The sequence below is a fragment of the Camponotus floridanus genome, unplaced genomic scaffold (genome assembly GCF_003227725.1).
Source record: "Camponotus floridanus strain SB8 unplaced genomic scaffold, Cflo_v7.5 scaffold78, whole genome shotgun sequence".
Lineage (NCBI taxonomy): Eukaryota > Metazoa > Arthropoda > Insecta > Hymenoptera > Formicidae > Camponotus > Camponotus floridanus.
In genome coordinates, this window is record NW_020229847.1 from 873029 (window position 1) to 888653 (window position 15625).

At 29.0% G+C, this 15625-nt stretch overlaps 2 protein-coding genes across 5 annotated transcripts; one reads left to right on the forward strand and one right to left on the reverse strand.

Annotated features, from left to right (window-relative positions):
- Window positions 1-142: 142 nt before the first annotated feature.
- LOC105256271 (small G protein signaling modulator 3 homolog) lies at window positions 143-5744 on the reverse strand. 3 transcript variants are annotated; one of them, XM_025414139.1, is made up of 16 exons: window positions 5645-5744; window positions 4566-4724; window positions 3910-4091; window positions 3594-3692; window positions 3288-3451; window positions 3014-3224; window positions 2780-2910; window positions 2458-2691; window positions 2254-2348; window positions 2002-2147; window positions 1791-1888; window positions 1531-1710; window positions 1311-1421; window positions 925-1235; window positions 683-843; window positions 143-591 (listed from the first exon to the last, which is right to left on the reverse strand). In XM_025414139.1, exons 2-16 carry the CDS (start codon window positions 4632-4634, stop codon window positions 399-401), a joined length of 2385 nt encoding a protein of 794 aa, XP_025269924.1. In that variant the 5' UTR covers window positions 4635-4724; window positions 5645-5744; the 3' UTR covers window positions 143-398. The 3 variants fall into 3 exon arrangements, with proteins under 3 accessions (XP_025269924.1, XP_025269923.1, XP_011264348.1); XM_025414138.1 differs by having other exon boundaries at window positions 4566-4766; window positions 5645-5739; XM_011266046.3 differs by having other exon boundaries at window positions 4566-5365; window positions 5645-5734.
- Window positions 5645-14090, forward strand: LOC105256270 (ubiquitin carboxyl-terminal hydrolase 47). 2 transcript variants are annotated; one of them, XM_011266044.3, is made up of 17 exons: window positions 5645-5824; window positions 7743-7952; window positions 8044-8374; window positions 8499-8677; window positions 8798-8972; window positions 9034-9155; window positions 9233-9426; window positions 9511-9719; window positions 9794-10017; window positions 10103-10270; window positions 10667-11087; window positions 11199-11561; window positions 11824-12261; window positions 12348-12601; window positions 12750-13112; window positions 13218-13387; window positions 13477-14090. In XM_011266044.3, the coding sequence occupies exons 2-17, from the start codon at window positions 7746-7748 to the stop codon at window positions 13625-13627; spliced, it is 3969 nt and encodes a 1322-aa protein (XP_011264346.2). In that variant the 5' UTR covers window positions 5645-5824; window positions 7743-7745; the 3' UTR covers window positions 13628-14090. The 2 variants fall into 2 exon arrangements, with proteins under 2 accessions (XP_011264346.2, XP_025269922.1); XM_025414137.1 differs by lacking the exon at window positions 5645-5824 and adding an exon at window positions 6650-6725.
- The last annotated feature ends 1535 nt before the right edge of the window (window positions 14091-15625 follow it).

Genomic DNA, 15625 nt, shown 5'->3' on the forward strand with positions numbered 1-15625 from the left:
AATTGAAATTTTTGTTAATAACATATGTATGAATTATGCTATGAAATGATAAAAATATGTGAGATTATATACTTAATTTGTACATTACAATATCATTCTTAATCATTAATGTTTAAGATTTATTTCAGACAATGAAAAGCTTATTAATTATTAAAGAACTTTTCGTATATCCAAAGATTGTGAGATTAATAAAATAAAAAAATTAGTGTAAGAGAGTAAGAGTGTAAGAGAGTAAAAGAGAAGTTGTTAAAATTTATCAGAAAAAAATATGTAAACATATTAATGAATTGTATGTGTAATTCATAAAATAGCTTTTAAATATATCTAATAACAAATATGAAAACAATTCACATTTTTAGCTGAAGATACTTCATTAAAAGAATTGTATTAATTATATGCTAAAGATCCCAACTAAATAAATGATGTTTGACTAGCATATCACGAACCCCATCTTTTAAAGGTTGCGATTGTTCCTTTTTGGGCGGTAATTCCCAGTCGGGGTTCAAATTAAATGCAAATTGGCTTAGAATTCTTAATTCACACTTAATTTGCACCCAACCTGGACTATTTATGAAACTCCATGGATGATACCTAAATATTGTATATCGTTATATATTGTATAATAAAGGCAATATATATATATATAAATTTTAATACAAAAAGTATGTGTGTTTACACTTGCCATTTTTGTACCACTTCTACGCAGGAACATAAGACCTCTAACCATAAATGAAGCACTTGTTCATTCAATCCAAGACAGATAAGAGAGCGTAATTTTACGTCCATCTGAGCATGTGCATTATCATGTGTTAGGTTTACAGATTGAACGCAACGATATAATAACTGAAAAATTATTTTGTTATTTGATATATATATATGTGAACATATATAAGAAAAAAATGAGTGCAACATAATCTATAATACCTCTTCTGGTGTCAGAACTTTACCATCTTCATCTAATCTATATGTTTTGCACAATACCAATCGACTATAAACAGAATTGAAGTCTTTTTCCACTTCTCTGTTAGAGGCTTCTTCTATAAATAACCATGGATGACACGGTCCACCCAAAAATGACGGTCTTTTCATTCCATGCTCTAATACTGCCTTTACGGTGGGACACAATGTACCTCTTACTAAATCGGTAACAGCTTCGCTAACAGTATCATCTCCGGCGCATGTATATTGTTTACTTCGTTCATCTAGCAATTCTACAAATTTTGCAGGAAACCATCCTAAAATGTGTCATCAGTGCTTCAAAAGTGCTTAACATCAAAATAAATACTATAAGATTATTTTAGGCATATTACCTCTTAATCCATTGAGTTCTCCTACCCAACAATGTTCATCTTTTTGACTAATGATTGTTATTATATCATTCTTTCGAAAACCGAGCTCATCGTCATCGTGTCTCTCGAAATCTGTAATAAAGTCAATTGTAAAACAGCTTCAGCTGGTTCAAAATATTACTATTGTTATAAAATTATTTAAAATATTTAATATGCAATTTAATAGAAAAAGTATTTGAACCTAATAAAGCTTTGGCTCTTCTTTTTCGTGTCCGTGATACATTGACATAATTATCATGATCTTTTGCGTGACTTTCCATAGTATAATCTGCTATGAGAACAATATTATTTAATTTTGGATCCACATTTATAAAATGTCTTGCAACTTGTAAAACAGCTTCTCTCAAATCGACTAGAATTTCTAAAAGTTTCACATTCATGAAGTTAGACAATGAAATTTTATTGTGAATCTTTATACACAATCTATATACATTCATATACCTGTTTGACGAATATTCTTAGACTTTGCATCATCTTCACCATCATCATTTCCAAACAAAATTGTTTGTAACATTGATTTACTTCGCTTCATTTGACGTCTGTAAGCAATATTGCACAGTATTGATATATGAAAAAATAGAAAAAGAGATTTAAATTATTGTGATTATTAATCAATGTTAATAATAGTAATAATGGACATATTTCTCATCACCTATTCAAATGTTGTTTCGGTAAATTTGGTACTGCATCGGGATTTCCTACTAATCCACCTTGATCAGCCATTAAATACGCTAAATGACGACGTCTATGAGTTTCAACTAATACATCTGTTAGTGACCCACTAACTTCTAAAGATACCTAAAATATATATTAAATAAATATTATGATAATATTATAAGATAATATTGGAATTTGTTACTTGGAATTTGGTACTTTAATAAAAATTATATCAAGAAAAACATACATTAAATAATTGGTCCACATCGTCAATGTCACCTGGTATATCTGAGAGAGCATTAAATATTTGTGCAGAGTTTTCCAATTGTTTTAAATCTGTCTCTGAAAGAATATTTAATAATAAGCTTGTGTAATTATATATGAAAGAATATATACATGATAGTGTAAATATATAAATAATATTATATATAAATATATAAATAATAAATACCTTTTATTTTTAACATTCCAAGTGTAATTTGAAATAAAACTATAGATCCATCAAAAAGAAACATATCCCATATTCGTAGTAATATTTTCATGTGTACAACTGATGCAAATAAAGTCAGAAACCAGTGCAAAGATATGAGACTTAATTCTATGTCGTGTAGTGCCAAAACATGATCTATATCAGGAAGATAATTAGTTACTAATGTGCGAAGCACCTTTTGGTCAGCTTGAATACCTATGGAAATAATTAAAATTTAACATTGATAATATAAACTTTTTTTACTTTAAATGTTTTGTAACACCACAACAGATAATATATTTACCTAATAATGTTGAAGAATAATAAGAAGCTGGTAACAAATCTTCTACTATTGTTGCCATCATCCAAAATGCATCATCTTCTTCCAAAAGCAATAATAATGACGCTGCCATTGTACCCGTGCCTTGGCAATAACTTGATGTAGCAGAAAAGAAATTATATATTTTAATATTTTATATTTATATTAACTTAATGAGTTAACCTTAGAATTATAATACATATTTGTATTTCTCCATACCCAATATCAGGATACAACCAAGCTAAGGCACGCATAACACGTCTCAAACGGGGTATACCGGTACTATGGAGGTGACTGAAACATGCATTGGCTGGCATAATACGAAGGAGATCTTTCTCTATTTGTTTATTGGTCATTAAAGTATCAATACTTGAGGCTTTTACTATATCTTTGTACAGTATTTCCGATGAACATTTTTTCTGAAGTGCTCCTGTAATTAAAAATATATTTTTATAATTTACAATTTATTGTATTTATTTGTATTGTTTTATACCTGACATGCGCATCCAAATTTGAGGTCTCAGAGAATGAGGTATCCCATGCCGAACCATTTCACGTAATTTATCCGTACGCGGTAATCTCTGATCCATATTTTGCCAAGAGAGTTCTGCTACTTCTTTATTATGGCTAAATTCTAAGAGAGCAACCCACTGCAATCTGAAAAGTAAAATTAATATGTATCTTGATTATATACTCTCTCTCTCTCTATTCCTGCATTTCATATATAATTTATAAATATACATTTATCTACTGATTCTACATTATTCTACATTAGGCACATGAAAAGAATATAATTAACCTGTGTTGAGGATCTTCCACAAATGGTATTCCTAATAACTTCTTTGAACTCTGCTCAGGACCATCTTCTTCCTCCACACGAAAACCAAATTCATCGAATCTAAATTTTACAATTGAAAAAGCAGTTAAGTACTATATTCTATAATATTATATATTTTCTCTAACTGTATATATATGTATATTTTCTAAAAATAATAAAAATTTTTATTGTGCCAAAAAATATAGTGTTAAATATGTTTATATATAAAATTAAAAAATTTACATTTAAAATAGAAATTCAAGAACTATTGTACATTATTTGGAATACAATACTTTACCTATATTCAGGTTGCGAATTTGGATCATCGGGTTGATTCAATTTAACTAAAATATCTTGTGGCCACATGGATGGAGTTAATGCTGAAAATGGACCACCTGGTGCCGGCGACAGAGTTTCACCGCATAAACCTTCAATCTCTACTTCCACCTCATCTTCAGAAATAGCAGTTTCCAATTTTTTCTAAAATACCCCAATGATAAATTATATCAAACATAAAATATACATAGATAAAAAGTTTAATTTACTCTTTATAAATATAAATTGAGATTGTTAGAAATATTTTGATATTTCATTTATTTTTTATTATAGAATCTTCAAATCACACATTGATTTTATTATATATTGCTCCACTTTAAAAAAATATTTATTTATTATTACATAAAAATATAATTATAATTTTGGAATTACAATACAGAAACACTTATTTCTAAACTGTATATTCACTTGTATCTCTAGTTAATTTTTTACTTTATCTTTTAGTTAATTTATGTTTAAAATTTTTCTCTCTTTAGAAACTGTGCGAAAATAATTTAATTATATAAATATATAATAAAGTTATTAGAGAAAGTTTGATTTTAAAATTTGCATTTTATATCACGTCTTTAAGTAAGAATATAAGATAACAGATGTAAACTTATCCGCACAAGTACTCACGTTATGTTCCTCTTTCCCGACATAACCATCGTGATCGCGAACATTAAAGAATGACTTGGCCAGATCCATCGTTTCGAGATGTTCTCGTCAGATTCCGTTTATTAATGCGTCAAATCTTTATTGACATTTTACAGCTGTCAAGTGCATGGACATGGATGCCTGGAGTTTTATTTTCGTTTCGATATTTTTAGCTAAAGATACCTGATTTTTTCGACACAATGTCAATTAATAATCTCACGAGAAACACCGGCTAATCGTTCTCTCTGGATGTTATCTGTTTATGTAATTACATTTCGTTTCAATTTCATCTAACGCTATCAAGCACCCTGTACACCAAACATTGGAGGTGCTAAAAGGAGAAGAGGAGAAAAGAAGAAAGAAAGAAAGAGAGAAAGAAGAGAGGGAAAACGCGAAAGCATCGAGCTCTATAGAATAGGAGCGAATCTCTTTCCTCTTTCCCATATTGGTCTACAGCAAATCGGGGTCAGAATTAGAAGGAGATATGTATATTCCTGGATGGATTTCTATCTCTTTCTACAACAATAACCTGAACTAAAAACATTTCTCGTCAGATATGTAACAATAAAAACGATACAGCCGGTGCGCAACTTCCAGGAAATACTTTGATTTTATTAATGAATTTAAACGATGAAATTTAAAATGATTGCGAATCATTTATTTTTCTTTTAATTCGTAAAATACGCGAGGTCAATGTTTTTGGCTATGATATTAAATACCGTCAACCAATCAGCGAATCCCTGACAAAGACGGCGATCCATCCAGCATGCGTGTATCCTTTTCTGCAAATTGGGTCATCTTACATGTATAGGTATTAGTTCTATGGTTATACGAGCTCGATGCGCGACAGGTCCCGTTATTTTCTGTACACGTTATTTTCGAAAAACAACAGCAGAGCGCAGCACCTTTCGAAAGCGAGAAATGCGCCGTCCGAGGAAACATGGCGTAAAGTGAGCGTGTTGCTCGTGTGTCAGTGATTTCGGTAAGAGGTCAGTTCCCGAATCTCGGTATTGGTGTAAAAATCACGAGCGGTTCCGCAAGATTTATCGTTAGACTCGTACCTGGGAACGAAGCGTTCGAGCGAACTCCGGGATCTGTCGGAGAAAACACGCCGGGAACACGCACGGAAGAGACGCACTTGATCCAGTAGCAGTCTCTCTCGTCTGTCATCGTGGGATATTCATTCTGTCAGCCGTCCCAGCCATTTCACGAGATTCCACTTGGCCAGCCGCACAGTCGCGGTAATGTCCGTTTCCGAGCCTGAATCCGCGTGATCATCCTCGCGATCTCGCGCGTGGCACGAGACCCGCGAAACCGCGGGTTTTCTCACGTTGCCCGTCCCGATCGAGCCTCGATCGTATGCCGATCGGAAAACTTCGGGCCTAATAAGCTTCTCCTGGCACGACCACGCATTCCGATCCCCTGAGTGGTTGTGTCTTCGTCTCGGGTTTAACATTGATATAGTTGTTGTATTATACTCACGACTAACAATAACTAGTTATTTGTATATTTTTACATAACGCGCGCGTAAGACACGGATAAATAACGTGTGCGTAACGTGCGACATAATGCACAATCGGATCTGAGATTTTCGAGAACTTCTCTCTATAAAAAATCCCAAATATTCGACTTATTCAAAATATTGTTTTCTTATTGCTTTCCTGTGCTTTCTTGGTTTCTTCTATGTGAACGTGCGTTACACTGGATCTTTATAACACATTTGAGTACTAAAAATAGCAATTTTATGCTGAAAGGATTAAATATTGAGAATCTTTTTCAAATATTTTAATTGTTATATTATTTTCTATGTTATTATATATTGATTATTGTCAAGTACCAGTCATGTTTATTGCATAAAATTTACCGTATTTAATAAAGTTATATTACGAGCAATTAAGAACATATTACAAATCAAGAACATATTATAAGAAACACTATAAGAAATAGAAAAATTACTTGCTGTTTTTTTAATCAAGTTAGTCGGTTTGAAGCAATACATTTCTCACAACAATATTTATCTAATCAGTTCTTTAAATTATATAAATTATATGATTTTAATTTTTTAGGTTGAATTGTGGTTTTAATTAAGAATAAACGCGCATTCCTATTAAAATACATCAGTAATAGGCAATAAAGATTAAAGTAAGTTTAAATAACAACAATTTGTCTATTTTATACATATTCTATATAAAAGATATTTTAAGTATAGAAAGAATTAATATATATCATTTATCTATGTTCATAATTATTGGTTGTAATTAAAAAAATTATTTCACTTTCTTTAAAGTAAGAAATAAAAGTAAAGATAATATAATTTTATGTCATATAAATATATAACAGAAATACATGTGCACATGTAAATATTTATATATATATAATATATATATATATATTTATATATTTATGTAATTATATAGAAATACAGACGGAACATACATAGATTTAAAAATAAAATAATTTAGATTATAGTGTATAACAAATAGTTAATTAATTTATTGAATTATAAAGAGGAACAGCTATCATAATTATTTCTTAATTTTGTATGCCACTTAGTTAAAAAAGAAAAATTATAAAACAGGGAAGCACATAAGGAAACAGAAAGGGAGACGGGTTGTGATCTCAGAAAAGAGAGCCATTTCACAAGCTTGGTTTAGACATTCTAAATATAGCTGGAGGCTCTATAGGCTTTCCGTACTGTGTCATGCCGTGCAGAACAGCATCCTGCTGTGTTGCGTAGATCTTGCTCATTTTCCTCCGTTAGGATGGCATGATGCCAATTTTTGTCTGTTTGAGAGTGTCTGCAATAAGCTTTTAATAATCACTTCGCAAAATATTGTTTCTCTCATTAATAAAAGAGAGATGTTGAGTTTATTGCTCTAGTATTATAATAGAATGCAATTTTTCTTATTGAAAGATTTTTAATAATTTCAATAGGATATTAAAGAAAAAATTTTAAAAAATTAAATATAAAAAATCAGCACTGTATATATAAAATATCTAATATCGATTAAATTGTAAAAATAAATTATATTGCAGTACATTTTAAAAAAAAAAGTTGTTTTGTTCTGTTAAAAATAAAATGAAATCTTAAATAGTATTTTTTTAAAATTGTGATACTAAACATTTGATTTAATCAAATTTATGTCATTTTGCTTACAGATCATGGTTTGCAGAGCCGATGAAAAAACTCAAATATGTGTGGTCCAATTCAATTTACCTTACGAGACTAATCATAAACTTTGCACTAGTGACAAATTTTCCTTATATGTATCTACACGTGTGAAAGATCTTTACAATTATATTGAAGAACATTATCATATGCAACCAGATAGCTTCAGATTGCTTCTATACACAACAACATGCAAAATGGTACTTTTTAAATATATAATATGATTATGTATACAATATATAAATACATGTAATATTAATATAATATTCAATTTTTATGTTTATATATTAGATTCATTTGTCTGATGTGAAAGACAAAACAATGGAAGAAATTGGAGTAGATTTCTCGATTGATCCGAGTTTAGCTGGAACAAAAAATACTTTATTTGTTGTTGATCCACAACGACCCTTTGTTGTTGAAGAAAAAAATATGGAATATAGTCTGCCAACATATAATCTCGCAGGAGCTCCAACTCCTCAGCCACATATGTGGGGAGAAGAAGATATTGTGAGGGAAGATGTTAGAGAAGATGTTAGAGATGTTAGAGATGTTAGAGATGGTAGAGATGGTAGAGATGGTAAAGAGGAAGTTAACTTTAGAAGTTTCATTAAAACCGAGACAAGTATGTAATAAGTATATAACTTTAAAATTATTCTAAATTAATTAAATATAAATTTGTAAACATTAACACAGATTTCTCATTAAAATATATATTTGAATGATTAATATTTCATAAATTTTTCAAGGTTATGTTGGTTTAGTCAATCAAGCAATGACGTGTTACTTAAATAGTCTTCTCCAAGCGTTATATATGACGCCAGAATTTCGTAATGCGCTATATAATTGGGAATACATAGATGGATCAGAAAAAGATGAAGCTTTAAGCATACCATATCAATTACAAAAATTATTTCTTAATTTACAGGTATAATACATATTTATAATATATGTATACTTATTATTGTGTGTATTATTCTTACTAGACTTACGACAATATTTATTTTTAATTAAATTGACATATTTTTAATATACATTTTTTAAACAGACATCTACAAAATCTGCAGTGGAAACAACATCTTTAACTAAAAGTTTTGGATGGGATTCTACTGAAGCATGGCAGCAGCATGACATTCAAGAGCTTTGTAGAGTTATGTTTGATGCATTGGAACAGAAATTTAAAAATACAGAACAGGCGGATCTAATCAATAGACTCTATGAAGGTACAAAATATCATTATATATGAATTGAAATATATTTCTAATTTGTTTTCTATGTTGTTAGGAAAGATGATTGATTATGTTAAATGTCTTGAGTGTGGAACAGAAAAATCAAGAGAAGATACATTTCTTGATATCCCATTGCCAGTTAGACCATTTGGAAGCAACATTGCGTATAACAGTGTGGTAATATATAAAGTATAGAGTGAGATCTAAAATACCATTTTTATATTTGTATACAAGAAAAAAAATTTTTTTCGTAGGAAGAAGCAATTAGAGCATTTGTTCAGTATGAAACATTAGAAGGAACTAATCAGTATCATTGTGAAAAGTGTAACAAAAAATGTGATGCACATAAAGGATTAAAGTTTACAAAGTTTCCATATTTGTTAACTTTACATCTCAAGCGATTTGATTTTGATTACAAAACTTTTCATAGAATCAAGCTTAATGATAAGTATGTAAACTGTATGCAATATTATATTAATTTAGTAAAAACTGCTATTTAGCTTGCATCTTTATCTAAACTATGTTATTGCAGAGTCACGTTCCCAGACATATTAAATTTAAATTCCTTTATCTCGTCCACAACGAGTCAAGAATCCCCTGGTGGTGAGGAAGATATTGGCTTAGGTATCAAATGCGATGATAGTTCTACAACGGATAGCGGTACTTTAGATGACGATTGTGCACCGTGCGACAACAGTCTTTTCAACAGTAATCATTCAGGCAATCATGATCCAGATGAAGGTATAACATTAGAATATCATCATTTATGGAAACAATTTTCAGAATTATTAGAGGATATATATGTCCACCTTCAGGTATCGATATGAGCAATGGACCATCGACGTCGAGTTGTACTACGCATAATCATGAGAATGAAAATAATCGTAGTACTTATACGCTAGGAAAAGGTCCATATATGTATGAACTGTTTTCAATTATGATTCACAGCGGCAGTGCGAGTGGTGGCCATTATTACGCTTATATAAAGGATTTCAGAACACAAGAATGGTTATGTTTTAATGACCAAAGTGTAACTCAGGTATGAAAAGCAGTTTTGTAAAAGCTTATGTTGAATGCTTGATTATTGGAAATTTTTTTCATTACAATTTTGATTATAATTTTAGATAACTCACGATGACATCCAGAAAACATATGGTGGTGGACCATCAAGGGCATATTATAGTGGTGCATATAGCAGCAGCACAAACGCATATATGCTTATGTATAGGCAAATTGATCCTATTCGTAATACTTTGCCTATGCAAACCCAAGATTTTCCACGACATATTCAAGTATGTAATTAAAGTAAAAATTAGAATTTAGATATAAATTTGTATTGTATGGATTGGTTCGAAAAATTCGAGATAAAAACGTCTGAAATAAAACGTAAAATAAAACGAAAAATAAAATAATTTTTATGCTTTGAATGGGATCAATGATTAAACTTTGTTCGATTTATAATTTGAGTTGCAAAGAAGTTATTTTTAATAAAAACAATATTGAATAAATAATATTTGAAATTATCATAGCATAACTTTTGGCAATAGTCTCTTGAAATTTTCAGAAAAAAATACTATTATTTAAAATTATCTCGTGTATTTTAAACTTTTTTTACAAACAGCTTATATAATTAATTTAATTATTTTTCTCCAAGATTTTTTAAAAGCGTTTTGTCATGTTATTTATAGGAGTTATTGAAAAAAATGAAAGAAAATGAAGAAAAAGTAAATAAATTATTGAAAAAAATGAAAGAAAATGAAGATAATGATAGAAAAAATTGTGAGAAACAAATGTCCATACCTAGGTTGATAATATACTGTCACCATCCGGTAGAAGGAAGATTGATGAATATTAAATCCTGTGTCATGTCTGACATTACGTGGGCTGAGGCAACAGAGAAAGCATATAAGAGATTTGGCCTCGAAAATGTAGTGAGTCTAGATCAATGTCGCTTAGTTAGTTATGACCATAATACGGATTCAATAGAATGCAGTTACGATGATCGAGAGCACGAATCTGTTGGAAGTATATGGCGTTTTTCACGTCGATTCGATTTATTGTTAGAAATTCGTCGCAAAGATCAAAAGTTTGAGACATATTTACCAGGTGGTAAGTACACAATTGGATGGGGAGTATACACAATTCGATGATGGATATAGCTAATTTGATATTGTAGGAGAACTTTAAATCTATTTAAACTTTTTTAATATTATATTTCAGGGGTTGCAACTAAGGTATTTGTCATAGATGTAGCCAGAGAGGAGGTAATTGATGGTCCGATCGATATTCGAGGTTCTTTGTCACAAAGTGTTAAAGAGTATAAACAAATCGTAGGAAAAATTATTAATATGGATCCTAAGCAAATGAAAGTAATATTGCGAAAGCATCCAGAGACTAGACCTGTGGAAAATGATGATAATGATCTTCAAACTGAAGGATTTTATAATGCAAATAAAGTATTCATATCAACAATGTATGATATAGATAATAACAAACCATTTCAAGAATCAACAGTATACAGAGTCATAGAAAATTTTAGATACGTTATTTCATTGCATGTCCAGTTACCAGACATCAGCAAAGGTAATTTATATAACTTAAATAATATGGAATATATATATGTTTATGTGATTTAATTTGACTATCTAATATATCTATAAAGATAGCATGAAATTGTATAATTATTATAAAAAATATAATTATTATAAAATAATTATAATTATTAATAATAATTTTATAATAAATATTATTAATAATTATTATAAAAAATATTAAATTTATATTAGACAATAGTTATTCTTCAATTGTAATTATTAAATTATAAAAATTCTAATTTTATGTACAGAAACATTGGAAGAATTGAATATCCCTTTATTAGATGATAAACATGAGGAAAAAGAGAAACCCGTTAGCAATGGTTCACCTAAATTGTGCATTCCTGAATCACATTGGGACATCAATTTGAAATACAATGAAAATTCAAAAGGTTGTACACGAAGTAACGAGGATACCACCATTCGAAATATAAGTCCTCAGTTAGGCGAAGCTGAGGAGTGGAATACACCTGAACAGAGTAATAGCGAAGATAGTAGCCTTAGCGATAGCGATAAAACGTTAGTTGGCGATGCACCGGAAGGTGTCGACATTGAACCGCAATCGTGGCATAGGCACTATAGAGATTATAAAATTTCAAAGCAATTCGAAATAGAAAATTGGGACATCGATGACGACTCTGATTACTACTTTAGAGCTACGCCGTATACAGATAGTACTCAACAAAAATGTATGCTCTCGAATTCAACTTTTTTCTTCGTGATTGAGTGTCTGGTTTTCTTTTTTTTTCAATTTAATTATTTTTTCTCTTTACAGTACTTAAAGTATTGGTGGATAAAAGAATGAGATTAAGCACTTTAAAAAAAGATTTAGAACCGTTCGTAAATGTACCTGTAGATTATTTTAAAATTTTTCGTTTATCGAATTCCGGTGAATCAGAATGTAGCTGTTTAACAGAACAACTTAATTCGTACGAGGATGGTGAGAGACTTAATGTGGAACTCGGACGAGCCTTACGTAGCGGGGAATTTAAAGTAAAATTATATCAACTATTGATCGATTCCGCTGAGGTTTGTCCCATTTTTTTTTATATTTTATGTCTTCATTGTTATAAACAAATGCTACACAAAATTTGTATACATTTGTCTTCACATAAATGTTATATTGAAATTATTATAATTTTTTTTTTATTAAATATTTAAAATTTTTTATTATTAGCCTTACAAATTTTTATGCGAATGGATCGTCTCAAAAGATATGACGATCGGGCATGCGAAAAAAGAGATATTGGCAGAAATAAAGAGAAAATATGATATAGACATACCATACGAAAGATGTCGGCTTAGGAAAAAATATTATAAGACTGCTTCAAAAATATTCCTAAATGAACAGAAATTCGAGGATCTTCGATTTCACTCGCAATTTGAAATGATTATTCAAGAATTACCAGATAAAGAAACAGTCACAAATACCAATCAGATCGTCCTGTTTGTCAGAAGGTGGTTACCAGCAGACCTGCAACTAGAACAATTTCAAGAAATTGTCATGGATAACAGAACCGTAGAAGAATTAAAAAAGAAGGTAAATCATATAAAATTTCTTTTTACAAATAAAAAGGAGCACACATAAATTTGTGTTTTTATAAAGATAAAATGAAGTATATAGATTGTCATTGCTCTTTTCTAGCTTTCCTTAATATCAGATATTCCAGAAGAATATATAGATATAGCAAAGGGAAAAGGTAATTTTCCATGTGACAATTGTTCTGTGCTTCGAATTCAAAATGAGCTTGATTGGAACGAACATCACGATAGTTTAGCTTTCAATTTTGAAGATGGTGCCGTTTTCTTATATAGGTATTTATGATATTTTTAGATACTATTGAGTAATGTTTTTGGATGATTTTCTAATCTCAATATTTTTATCTCACATAATTTTCTTTTAGGGATAATAGGGAAAAACCAAAACAGTTAAATGCTAATGAGGTACTGCAAATCGCTTTTAAGGAAAATTCACGTTTAACACCACTTACTACCGCTTCAAGTTACAGTCCACGTCGAGAGAGAGCACTTAAAATATATTTGGATACCGAATGATTGTTCATAGAGAAAGAGCACGCGTCTCTTAAAAACAAATTACTAAATAGGCAGGTGTGTAAACACAAAACATTTGCACATAAATTGTTTGTATATTGGGTATTTGTGAAATCGGCATGTCATCAAATACTATATATTTTGTGTTTCAATAAGTTTTCAGCATTTCAAAGCTTTCGTGTTTCTAAGGATTTTCGATTTTTCTTTGAAACTACTGAATTTTTAAGACTGTTTGAATTCATGAATTGTTATATAGCAATACATAATTCGGAATCTTGGTATCCATATCTGATTTCGAGATTTCTAGAATTTATATGAAATATAAAATATAATATGCGGTATATCACTTGGTCTGTTATATTAATTTTCTATTTTTAAAGTCAATAGCACACATAATTAGCCATAAACAATCTAATAATATGGTAGCAAGCGAAGTTTTTGATACAAATTTAATGAAAATTCATATGCGAATTATTGATTTGTATTATAATTTGTATTTCTTTAATTTTTATATATCTTAATATATGCTAGATATTTTTTTTATTTTTGTTAATATAGTTATATATATCTAATATCATTTAAAAACTACACTGTATATAAAAACTTTTATACTGACAATATTTTTTTGTCACTTTTCTGGCACAACGATGATTAATTCACATTCTTTAAGCATATTAGGTTTTCAAATTTGCTACTTCAGATTAAAACTGTTTTGGAAATTATTTTTTTAATCTAAAATGTATGACAACATTATCCTAGCGATGTATTATGTATCAAATTATTTGGGTATAATCAATCATGTTATACGTATCAAATATATGATTCTTTTTTAATTAATTATATTTACCCAATATCTAAGTTTATATTTGAAAATAACAATATTTTTTTAAAAAGAAATCTTGCAAGAAACGGATTCTATTATACATATTTTTATAAATTATATCTACACACATTTTTTTTTCATTTTGTTATAAAAATATAAGAAAACATTACTATTGAGTTAATTTATTTCTATTATTGATCTTTTTAATTTATGATATATATTTTATGATGTATACATATCTCTTATTATATTTGAACTTTTTTTTTTCAGTAAGTCATAAATATAAAAAATACTTTTTTCTAAGGAATTACACATGAAGTTTCTTTTTGTTTATGAAAGTATGAATCACATTTATTGCCTCAATTGCTAATATCTTTTGCTTGAAACCATTGGTCTTGAAATCTGTTTTCCTATGACACTCCAATGATTTTTTTCTCATAAAGATGAAAATTGATAAACTAGATCAAGTGATGCTTTAATAGTTCTATTTGTTGTATCTTTATTTATTTTGTTATCCTCTATTAATGTTTTATTTATCGCCTGAAACTAGATTTAAATATTGTTTGATTGTTTTTATAATCGCTGAACGAATGAAAAATATTAATGCTGATGCTATCTTTTAGCAAGATAGATAACAATAAAGTAGTGAATTATACATTTGATTTTTTGTGAATAAGTTAATTGTAAGATTATGATATACATCTCTCTTGATAGGATTGTAATTTGAAACTTTCCAATCATCAGCGATCAAATATTATTCTCTGTATAATACACTGAATGAAATTATGTGTGAAACAAATTATATTTATAATTATTAACAATGAAATATTGAAATGTCTAAGTATTGTTTAGATATACAATTACCTATTTTAAAAACCTTTATCCTTAGCCACTCATAATCAGAAATATATTGAAGATATTAAAAGTAATATCTCTCAATAAAAGTATTCAAAATCTTATCCCTATTATAATGAGAGATATTTATATTATATAATATAGTATACAAATATAATACAGTATATAAAATAAAAAGCGATAAATAAAAATTTAATTAATATTCCTAATACATAAGTCTAATTAAATTCTGCATTAATTAGTGTAGCATTAATCCATGATGAGAGATTAAAATTATTCCAAATAAATTAATAAATAATCATATTTTTATAAATATTTTAATA

Bases quoted from the DNA above. Each gene is read 5' to 3' on its own strand.
- LOC105256270 (XM_011266044.3), top strand. From the start codon at position 7,746: ATGGTTTGCAGAGCCGATGAAAAAACTCAAATATGTGTGGTCCAATTC. The intron at 7,953-8,043 runs GTACTTTTTAAA...TTTATATATTAG, and splicing joins ACACAACAACATGCAAAATG to ATTCATTTGTCTGATGTGAA. The intron at 11,562-11,823 runs GTAATTTATATA...TTTTATGTACAG, and splicing joins GTTACCAGACATCAGCAAAG to AAACATTGGAAGAATTGAAT.
- LOC105256271 (XM_025414139.1), bottom strand. From the start codon at position 4,634: ATGGATCTGGCCAAGTCATTCTTTAATGTTCGCGATCACGATGGTTAT. The intron at 3,693-3,909 runs GTAAAGTATTGT...TGTAAAATTTAG, and splicing joins AATTCGCAACCTGAATATAG to ATTCGATGAATTTGGTTTTC. The intron at 3,225-3,287 runs GTATAAAACAAT...TTTTAATTACAG, and splicing joins AATTTGGATGCGCATGTCAG to GAGCACTTCAGAAAAAATGT.